This window comes from Megalops cyprinoides, chromosome 17 (assembly GCF_013368585.1).
Source record: "Megalops cyprinoides isolate fMegCyp1 chromosome 17, fMegCyp1.pri, whole genome shotgun sequence".
In the NCBI taxonomy this organism is placed as follows: Eukaryota; Metazoa; Chordata; class Actinopteri; order Elopiformes; family Megalopidae; genus Megalops; species Megalops cyprinoides.
The window spans coordinates 25,225,911-25,237,511 of record NC_050599.1 but is presented as its reverse complement, the minus strand read 5'-3'; the positions used below and the strand labels follow the sequence as shown (position 1 = coordinate 25,237,511).

Here is an 11,601-nt window from a genome sequence, read left to right as displayed (position 1 = left end):
CTTTTAATTTCCTTCATTTTGGAAAAGTTATATGAGTTAGGATTTCCAAATGCAAACTACACAGACGCATTTTGCACGTACTGTAGAATTTACTGTAAAACTGTTATATCATGTTAGTATATAAAACATACAGGTTATATATAATTGCATATATGGCATGGCTGCAGCTGTTACATTTTGAATTATGGGTAAATTTGTTTGAGGCGTGTGTAAGAATACAATCTTTATTTTTAGCATTTCATATTTTCACATGCGTACTCGGACACGTTATATTTACCTCTGAGCATACAGCAAAACTATAACAGCAGCAATTTCTGTGAATTCATGGTCTCAGTCAATTTTTGGAAATTCCCACAATACACATTTTGAACATCGACTTCTTAATAAAAAAATATCAATCCTTCAAAAAGGTCTTATCGCGCTTTTCCTTTGTACTGATTATCTCGGTGAATTTAAGGAGGCAAAGAAATATCTCGTGACTGAAGCCAGAACACATAAGAATGTTCAGGATAACGCTTTTAGATTTCTACTGCTCCTTCTTTTTGAAACGATTTTACCCCGCTACATGAAATATTGACGTGCGCGCATCACAAACAAGCTAGCGAGGAAAAGGTACACTTGTACTTTGTCTCTCCAAACAGTGCGAGGCCATCTTTGAAACGGAAGGGACTCCGTACTGAACGGTCAGTCGGAGGAGAAGGAGCAGAGAACCGTAAGTCTGATCTTCCCAATTTGTATTTTGAAATGTTCTTATCTTTTTGTGGCCAGCGATACTGCGTTACATCGTTGTTTACAGTTAGTCTGCTGAACAGCAGTCTGGCCGACACATCTAATGCATTCGCTTTATTCTTATGGACCGTACTGCATTTAGTAGACTGGTGCGTTTGGCTGTGGCTACAAAAGATGTTGAAACTGTAATCTCGAGTCGTCTAACAATTGCACACCCTGATTTTGATTTTCGAGCCGAATTTTTAAAGCCGTGGTCAAGATAGATTATCATGCGTCATCGTCCATGCTTTGATGGTTAAAACTGACGAGGTATTGTTTTTCCTCTGTATCTAATCGAGTGGCCAGGTGGATATCAAAACTAGTGTTTACCCAAACCATGGCTCATGTTATTTTGTTAGTGTATGCGTTATAAGCCTGCAGTATTGCGCATTTGTTTGCCTATGTTTAACTAGACATCGCTGATGTTTAGGAATGCGCTTGAGTCGACTGTACCTCTGATGTAATGTCAAATATTGAGCAACAATCTGCAAAAAAGGAAAAAAGAAAGAAACAGTCAAGCATGCCCTTTTAAAAGCCGAGTGTTTTGTGTTTACTGGTTGTGTGGTCTGACAACAGTTCTGGTGAAAACCTTGGTATGTACTAAGACAATGCTTAAAAAGGCCAAACGATGAAATCAAAGCCTAGTTCGCGTTTTCCTATTACGTAATAGACAAGTGGGCCATGATTACCACTGTTCTCACCGGATATCTTTCAGGCAGGCATTGCCACAAAGCTGGCGAGGCCAGCGCTAGATCTGTCCTTGTTTTACGGCGCTTTCACGGGTTAAGACAAAGGAAGCATTCTTCCAGGAGCACAACTGAAAGATGCGTTTATAACAGGATTAGCCACGCCCAATTTGTCGACTGGCTGTACATGTTCCCTCTGCCTGCTTGAAACAGCTCAAGGCAGACCTTTCTCAGAATTACTAGTCTGGGACCAGATTCTCCTACCATAATTCTAATTTAAGCAATGTATGACAAGCAGAAGTAGTCCTAGATCAGCACTTACAGACAATTTCTGTGTGGAGGCCAAAAGCAAGCATGGTACTGTCAGGAGTTTTCTGTACAGGGTACCCGCTATTCTGCAAGTATGAACAGTACAAGTAGCCCTTCTGTGCAGTCTTACAGTCTGAACATACATTCATGTGATGCTTAAGTCCAGTCTAAATGAGTTAAGTTTTATTCTATGGAAGATTAAAGACCACACAGCTTGCATCACAAAAGCTCTTAATGTCTTTTCAGGGCAGGCTGAGGAAAACGCAGCGATCAGCACGATGAAGACAGCGATCCTCTTCCTCCTGGCCCGCGCCTCGTTCCTTGCCACCATCAGCCGTGCCCAGCAGCCGGTCTCCGACGATGTCGCGGAGCTGGCTGCCAAGAACACAGAGTTCGCCGCAAGCCTGTACCGTAAGGTTGCCAGTGCCAGCGATGACAACATCCTCCTCTCCCCGCTGAGTGTATCAGTGGGCCTTGCCGCACTCTCGGCCGGTGCTGGGGGCGCCACGCGGGAGCAGCTCCTCCAGGGGCTCGGCCTGGCCCCCCTCGAGAGGAACGGACAGCCAGAGAGGCTCCCGCAGCTGTTCCAGAAGCTCCAGGAGGAGGTGACCCGCAGCGAGGGCCTGCGGCTGTATCAGGCCACCGCCCTGTTCCTCCGGCAGCAGGCCGAGGTGGTGACGAGCTTCAGCGAGCTGGTCAAGAAGTTCTACGGCGCCGACGTCACCAAGGCGGACTTCGGCAACGCTCAGGCCGCCAAGAACACCATCAACGACTATGTGAACAGCAAGACCGGGGGCAGGGTGGCGGAGGCGGTCAGCAGCCTGGACCCCACGATTCAGCTGATGCTCGTCAGCTCTGTCTTTGCTCAAGGTGAGTGGCCTCATTCTCGGCTGTGACGGGGGGGGGGGGGGGGGGGGGTCATAATCTAAGGTGGGGAACATGGAAAAAGGGGGGGGGGCCTACCAAGATTGTACATTTAAAAAAATTCTATCATTTCACAATATGATAAAAAAAGGGGCTGTGTTGGTATTTGGGAAACTCTCTCTTAACATGCCTAACTGCTTGGGTTATTCATGTGAAATGATTAGTGAGATTGGTTGCATACGTATTTTAAGTCTACAGGCCATATTGTAGGATGTGTGATGACTAACTGGAATAAGTGTGTACAGTAAATATAAAACAATATGTTGCTAGCATGCAAGATGATTAATTGTGAAGCCTTTGTAAGAATGCAGAAAAATTATTTTTGCTCAAATCTCTACATAAGTAAAGAGAGAATAACCAAGCAAACTGGGAAATGACAATTGGTGGTTCAGCCATATCAATCATGTCATAACAAATATATCATACATAATAGAGCCTGACCGATATAAAACAGTGATTTAACATTAAAAAATATAGCAAATGCTAACTGAAAACTATGAGAAGCCTAATAACGCTAATGAAAACATAACAAACCATGAGTTACATAGTATAAAAAATAAGTTACTTGCGAAAGGGTTAAACCAGAGGGGACAAGTAAATAAACGTGAGCTGAACAAGTATCTAACATGGCTTGGTAGCCAAACAAAGTTATCTAGCTTCTGTTTCATGTAGTATGAAATCCCAAAGTCGCAAGTCCCCGTTGCAGGCAGTCATGTAGTATTAGATGCATTCAACAGCAGCGTTTACTCTAGGTCACTACATCAGTTTACTGCATAGTTTAAGATGGTGATTTTTTTTCTTAACTTTTTTGTATTTTTTTACACATGACTCTTATTTATCAAAACTTTAATATATTTTGTTGTACTTTTGTTCAAAGTAGTAGTCTATTATGCATTCAACTGGTTATATATATATATATATATATATAATCACAGATATCTATGGAATGATACTTATTAAAGGATAATCAATGTGTCTCTGTACACTCAGGCACCTGGGAGCTTCCCTTTAACAGAAGTGCCACACAAGAAGAGCGCTTCTATGTGAACAAGTACAAGGTGGTCCAGGTCCCCATGATGATCAGGGCTGACAAGTACTACCTGGCATACGATCCCTCCATAAAGCTGGGTGTCCTGAAGCTGCCGTACCAAGGGGGCGTGGCCATGCTCGTCCTCCTGCCCGACAAGGACGTGGACTACACCTCGATCGACGAGATGCTCACTGCCGAGCGCTTCCTCGGCTGGGTCGGAAAGCTGAAGAAAACGTAAAGGCCTTATTCCCCATGCGCAGGCTTCTTCAGTGCACGATTCCCACTAAGCGCTGCTCACAGGTCGCCAGAAGGTCCTTTTTTATGCACCTGTGTCAGTGGTTGCCTGCATGAGTGGCATCAGTGAGTAAGCCACTTGAGTGTAAACTGAGCCCTATAGCCAACAGCTTCACAAGTTTGAGGCTGGGCTATTTCATTGCTCAGTATTGAATGGGATTCTGTAGTGACAGAATGCAATTGGCATTTTTCCATCATGGGTGGAGTGGGCTGCGTTTGCCAGGCTCCCCTCCTCTCAGCACTCATTAGCACTCTGTAGTGACTCATGAGGCCCCTGCTAGTCACTGAAATAGTGTCAGTGGAGATGCTGTGGTGCACTCTGGGACTTGTAGTCTGAAAAGTAGCCATTGGCTATTTGAGTGCACACTCTACACACACACTGCATGTAAGTGTATAGTTGGCACCCACTGTTAGCGATGGGACCATAGACACATGTAAGCATTAAGGAATGATGCTGTGCATTATACTGTATATACACTCACACAGGTGCATGAGAAAGGACAAGGCTGCAATTACCTTGTAGTGCTTTTTAAGGAAGGTCACTGTACCATTGAAATGAAAACATACATGTACATAATTCAGTGATTTTTGAAAAATTTTAAATGTGATTAAGTCGTACAAAGCAGTTCTCCAACAGCGACTGCACTGCTTCCTAGGATACAATGTCTAGAGAAGATTTTCCTGTGTCTGTTTGTAGAAATACTTGAACTTCTCTTGAACTTATTTTTACTAAGGGTCAAACTGTAATAATGTGTGGTTTGAACCCCCTATTAGGTAATCAGGAAAGGGAAGTTTCTTGACCTGTTTTTTAACAAACAGCACAAACTCCACATTTTCCCTTTCTTCTCCAGGAAACTTGAGGTGCAGCTGCCCAGGTTCTCACTGGAACAGTCATATGGCATGCGCAACATCCTGCCTGACCTGGGCATCACCGATGTGTTCGAGAACACTGCTAACCTTACACTGAGCAGTGAGAGTGGTCTGAAGCTGTCTGAGGTCAGTGACTTTACCTTTGGAAAGATACTGTTGTAAAACACTGCAAACTCAGAAAGAGCTTCACAAAAAAGTGGGAGTGGGCAGGAACAATGTGTTTCCATGTCTGGTTAGGCAATGTGTTGCAATGTGCACTTTCATAGTACTGCTAGTACTATTACTTCAACGTGACCTCACAGTGCTGTCTTTTCGGTGTAGCCTCACAGTGCTGTCCTTTCTGTGTGACTAAAGAGTGCTGTCCTTTCAGTGTGTCTTCACAGTGCTGTCCTGTCAGTTTGACCTCACAGTGCTGTCCTTTCAGTATGACCTCACATTGCTGTCCTTTCTGTGTGAATTTACAGTGCTGTCCTTTAAGTGTGACCTCACAGTGCTGTCCTTTCTGTGTGACTAAAGAGTGCTCCCTTTTCAGTGTGACCTCACAGTGCTGTCCTTTCAGTGTGACATCACCGTGCTGTGATTTCAGGTGCTGCACAAAGTCATGATTGATGTCAGCGAGAGGGGCACTGGCACGACTAGCGGGCTCGGAGGTTCCTCCATGCCACCCCGCCTCACCATCAACCGGCCCTTCCTCTTCATCATCTACCACGAAGCCACCAAGAGCCCGCTGTTCATGGGCAGGGTGATCGACCCCACCAAGAAATAAATGTGCTGAACACTGGACTCACCTGGCACCGCTCTTAATATCCCTTTTGTTGTGTAGTCCCTTTGGAAAATGTGTGCTTTTTATCTGTTTCAGCTGGAAGTTTCCTTCGTCCTGTATGTAGGAAGAAAAGAACACACGTAGTTGTCTGTGGCTCCTTAAGTCATCACCCTTACGAAAACACAGAGCAGGCAAATTACAAATGAATATGGATTTCAGCATCTTTCAAAGGATATTTGCACGCTAGGGCTATGTGTAGAAGAGGCATTTTGTGAGTAATTAGTATGACATGTATAACACAGGCATTGCTGATGAAGTGCTAATTGTTAACATGGAAACTCCACACACATTTTATTTGGTGGGATCATAGACTTCAGAAAACAGGATTTTTTAAAAGCGTAATTATAAACAAAAATTCTAGTATGTCTTTAGTGATTTGGAAATAAGGGTGAAAATGTACAATGAATACTGTGTTACACCACAAAAATAATAAATTAATTAAATAAATTGCCAGTTGTAGAACATATGTGTTCCAGTTTTGACAAATGCTACAGTTGTAGTGAGTCAAGTGCTGAAATCAAGTTGAAAATGGGTGAATGTCAGTTATCACTGGTGAAATAAGGACCCTGTCATTCTGAAAGACAATGTGTACCAAAATGGTGCTAACAGACAAGTGTACAGCTTGAGTTATTGATACTGTAGCACCGTGTCATATTTTCTTAACAATGTGAGATCAGGTCTAGTCACATCTGTGAACAGTAACCTCTCCCATCTCTTCAGTCACTAGAAAGCTCACTCAATAGGCTGGTATCATCACCCAATCAGAAGCAAGCATCTCAACTTGCTCCTGATTGGATCAGACCAACATAAAGAAAATGGGCAAGGCATGAATGAAATCATGATGCTCAGGAGCCATGGTGTGCTCGTAATTCAGATCACATTGCATCAACACCTCATCAACAGAGAATAATTGCATCAGGTTGGACTGGCTTCTTATGCTTGCGTGGGAGTGGTGAGGGGATTTGTGCAAACAGAAACACATCACTTTACACTCTAGACTGGTAGGTATTCATTAACTAAACCTACTGTAGTACACTATGTTTAATATTAAGGATTTTACAAGGTCGTGGGTTCAATATGTGTAGAATCTTGCATGTACTGTATATTACACTGACACATTACACTTTTTATTCTGTAGCCACCAGAGGGCAGCACAGGCACAATTACTATAGTTCATATGTAAACCTGTCATATGTCTATGTACCAGAGACATGTAAAGCAGGCAGTGCTGAGGACTTTATCACTGACCCGAGTATAATACACTGCCCTACTTCACGCCTATGGGCAGTGCAGGAAGAGGAACATTTAGAGCTTGTGTTTTGGAGTGCAATAAGATGTGTCAGAGGTCACTATTCAACACCTTAAACAAACAGCTTCCCTCTGTCTGCGGTAATCTACCTGTGGGAAACCTCTTGTATTTGTTTCATCTCAACCTGAGGTGCGTTTGGTGTATGTGGAAATTGTAAGTTATTAACAGTAGCTGATGAATTTGCAAGAAATAGAATACAACATCTTCTTTGCCCCAAGGGGAAACTTATTTATATTGAGTACAAAATAAACCAATTGATCACAAAAAGTGCTCAGTGCACAGTTGTGCTCAGATTTGTAATACATGTAGTGGAAGAATGTAGGTAGATTCATTTGCTGACTGTAATTCAAGTCAGTTAATGAACCTTAATTTTTGGCTGTAACACAGCATAAAAGAACTCCCTAAAGTTTCCATTGAGCAGGCCGGTTCTGACAAGTTTAGCATGGACAAGTTTCCATGCTGAATTCATACACTGGTGTTACATTGAAGAATATTCCATGGATTTTCATGATTCCACTTATGTGGTCACAGTTAAACCTGTGACTTCACTGACTCAAGTGAATACATTCACTCTTTTCAGATATCAGCCATATCACAGCAGTGTATTTCAATGACACTCATCAGAAAATACAGCTAATAGTTTGGCCATGGCAAAAAGGTTTGCTTGTATCATCCGCTATGTGTTCTGAAGGTCAGAAGAGACTGCATTTCATCCTTCGTCCTTCGGTCACATTCTAAGAAGTCCATAAAGTGTGCTGGAATGCCGGTCTGGAGTGAACAACAGCCAGCTTGGCAGTGTTTAATTTTAAAAACAAATGCTCAGACAAACGTGTCTGTATATGATATGATAACAAATGCTCCTACACACGTGTCTGTATATGATATGCTCCTACGTATATATATATATATATATATATATATATATATATATATATATATATATATATATATATATATATATATATGTGTGTGTGTGTGTGTGTGTGTGTAAAAAAAAAAGTGTGGACACACCATGTGAAAAATAGTAAAAGTATAGAAAAACCCTTCTATGAGTGGGTGTGTCCGAACTTTTGACTGGTACTCTATGTGTGTGTGTGTGTGTGTGTGTTTGTGTGTGTGTGTGTGTGCGTTTTATGATGGTCTAAAGGACCATAACTCTGAGGGTGATACAGCTTGCCCCCATTCTCAGCAGCTATGTTTAGAACAGCCAGCTATATGGTAACCTATACTGTACACACAGGCAAGCAGATGAACATGACAAAATGTTAGGCATACCAGTTTACATACCTTTTCAGATAATTTACCAGGTGGGGGGGAGGGTCTGACAGCCAAACTGCCTCTGTGGTCAAGCTTCACCGTCTTGCCTCTGTGGTGTTCTGATAGATGTGGCCTGTATGCAGAGGCCGTCTGACCCCAGGGCCCCGGGCAGACCCAGAGGCATGCTTAGGTTCACGCTCTATCCCATCACATCTGGGGCCTTCCTGCACCGAGACAGAATGACGAGTAGGAGATGGGGCCTAATTTAACAAAGCCTAGCATTAGCCTAAATTGACAGATGCTGCCTAAAATTAAGAGAGGGGCTGTTGAGTGATTAAGGTTTCTGTTGGTAACTGTGGAAAAAATAACTATTTTCTCAATGGATATGAATCTCTGGAAGCTGAATATGTTCCTAATAAAATTGGACAGCATTGTGACTGCCCTTTTTATTCTGAGGTTGGAAGCACATTAGTCTGTATCACCTCAAATTAGCACATTAGCATGTGCTATTTGTGTTTGATTGTTCGGGAATCTGCTGGAGTCACAGGTCCATGGTGGGGATGGAGCTGGGGAGAGAAACGACCAATCAGAGACAGGGGAAGCCTACCTGAAGGACCTGTAATGTTATCAGGGCTGTGCCAGTTTGTGGAAGAGGACAAGCATGTTGGCATTAAGAGTGCTGTTACCCACCAAATAAGGCACAAGGTCTGTTTGCTGTATTGTGCCCCTTCTTTCTGTGTGTGTGTGTTGTGCACCCACAACCTCCTAGGAGATTACTTACCTCAGCAGGTGTGTTGGGGCTCTCTGTTCCATGAGAAGGGTTCAAGCCTCATCTGATGGCAGCGAAATCTGGAAAGAGGACCAAGGAGGGATTCAGTGTCAGCAGCAGTACTGCTTGGGGCCAAATGCTGTTTATTTTTGGGGATGTCATTCTCAACCTGGGCTGGGTACAAGAACCTTCACTTTCCCCTTCCTGTATGTGCGTGTGTGTGTGTGTGTGTGTGTCCAGTACCCAGCAGCCCTGAGCATAGCTACATGTGTCACTCTACTGGTTAGCTTGCCTTGACCATTTGGGTCCAGAGTGGGTTCATTCCATGTGAGTCTAGGATTCGCAGTACAGGCAGAAGATGTATATGCAGTGGCTTTGCAGTACAGTGCAGTTAAACCTGATTCCAAGAATGTGGGGAACAGATACAGCCACTTTGAGTGTAATGCACAGTGAGTGTGTTGCATGCTTACTTTAAGGAGAGGAATAGGGAACATAATGTGTTTGGCCATTACACAAGCTGAAATTGTGCATATGACAGATTGTGTTTCTGTGTGTGGGGAAGCCCAGAGAGGACTACAGCCCTGTGTGGGTAGGGAAATGCCAGGAGGGCATGGTAAGATGGTTTAACTGTGACATGTACATATGGTCCTGATGTCATTAGTGTGAGAAGGGTGGCAAGGAACTGCCTTTCATACAAGAGTGTCTGAGGAAGTGAACAGCAAATTTTTGGTTGTCCTGCTGCCTGCCATATTCATTATAATGTGGAGATATGGCCACTGCTTACGAACTGTTGGTTTGCATTAATCTCTGATCATGCGGCTTTCAGAATCACGATGCAGTCAGTCTCTAAAAATATCAGGAAAAATAACTAAAAATAACTTGTTTAGCTGCTGATGTTGTGCAATAATATTGCCCATTGCACTGCAGGGTAGGACTAGTATAAAAGACCATACAAAACTATTCAAACTGGAGCCTTCCATAGGAGGCAATGTAACAGAGCAAGCTAGAAATTCAAAAAAGTGCTGAAGCATCAAGCGTTACAGAAAATGATAGCATTAATGAAATGAGAAAAATACATTTCTCAGTTATGTTCCCTACTTGAATCAACTGCAATAAGAATGTCAATACAAGCCCTACTGTGTGGGCTCCAGAGTGGCTCAGTCAGTGATATGCTCATCTCGAGTGCAGGCTGAACGCTACAGTCCAGTTTTGACACCAGTTCCATCATCTCTTGACAATGACCCGGAGCACACAGCAGTGGAACAACTTGCGTTTCCTTACCTCACCACCCTTAGGGACCCTGCAATTTGTTAGGTACCCACGAGTTGCTTGGGTGACATCAGCAGAGCAGTGCCTATCCCACTTTGCTGCGTGACTCATAGCGCAAAAAATAGCCATTAGCAGCATGCAAGTGCATTGGAGTACTGCATTTATCTTGATTCAGTTCTTGCAAGAGTGCAATACAGTTTACGGTGCTGAGATGAGTCTAATGTACAGCTAGCAATTGCATCAAAGGGCAAGCATAAACACCTGTTGAGGAACAGCCTTTCGCAGGCTAGGCCTTTTCTTTGGGGGATTGCACTGATTCCTCATGAAATATAAGTGTAGGCTAATTCTCAGCTACAGAAGTAACTGAAGCTAACAGACACCGCTGATTCTTTGTGGATTGCCACTTGCAGTCATTATGTGTGCCCAGTTCCTTTTATAAAGACACGTAGAATGAATCCAGTATGGCTAATGAACGCTCACGAACACAAGCAGCCGTGCAAATGCTGTGCTCATTCTTCCTCCTGCAGTTCTGTCACCAATCCCCTCTGCCCACCCTCCCATTGCAAGGATGGATCTGGTCCAACATTTTTCAAATGGCTAGCCTGAACATGAGCCATTCGCCCCATGGAAGCCATGATTTTGACGTCCGAACAACTGTTCTGTTAGAGCAGTTGCACAAAATGGCAAAGCGTTACTATTTCTGTATTTTTATTCTTTCACGGAACTTTCCCCATACGTCCCTCGGGATGACAGACAGAGGCCACGGGGAATTTAGTGGCCTGCCCTTTGCATTGAGCCATAACAAGCATACTGCAAGCGGCCTGAATGCGTGATGGACATTGAGTGGATTTTCAGCAGCTGAAAACCCACTTCACTGCCATTGCACCCCTGGGGAGGGCACTAATGTTGCATCACTTCAGTAAATATGTAGCTGTATAAATGGATAATCTGGAAGATATGTAAATTGTCCTGGGTTGAGGGTGATTACTAAGCAAATAAATATTGTTAGAGAAGAGCCATGCCAAGTGGGGATTTTCCACTGGGAGTGGCGAGTCTGGCACAGCCACACAGGAAAGTGGGTTTGCTGATTTCACAAGCCCCCTGTGCCTCTGCCTGCAAGCAGGGCATGGTCTATAATTAGCGCCTGCACTCAGGGGAAAACTGTTCAGTAAAAGAGACATGTAAAATAATCTAATGTCTGCTGTGAACAAATGGTCTTGTGATGAGGCTATTTAACCTGGGGAGACCATGGTGTGGATTTGATGGAAAAGGTCAAAGGTCAAGCATTTCAAT

At 43.5% G+C, this 11,601-nt stretch overlaps 1 protein-coding gene across 1 annotated transcript; it reads left to right on the top strand.

Annotated features, from left to right (window-relative positions):
• The first annotated feature begins 281 nt into the window (after window positions 1-281).
• On the top strand, window positions 282-6,147 carry serpina10a (serpin peptidase inhibitor, clade A (alpha-1 antiproteinase, antitrypsin), member 10a). Its single transcript, XM_036550094.1, has 5 exons — window positions 282-712; window positions 2,010-2,633; window positions 3,678-3,951; window positions 4,863-5,007; window positions 5,468-6,147. The coding sequence occupies exons 2-5, from the start codon at window positions 2,042-2,044 to the stop codon at window positions 5,645-5,647; spliced, it is 1,191 nt and encodes a 396-aa protein (XP_036405987.1). The 5' UTR covers window positions 282-712; window positions 2,010-2,041; the 3' UTR covers window positions 5,648-6,147.
• Window positions 6,148-11,601: the final 5,454 nt, after the last annotated feature.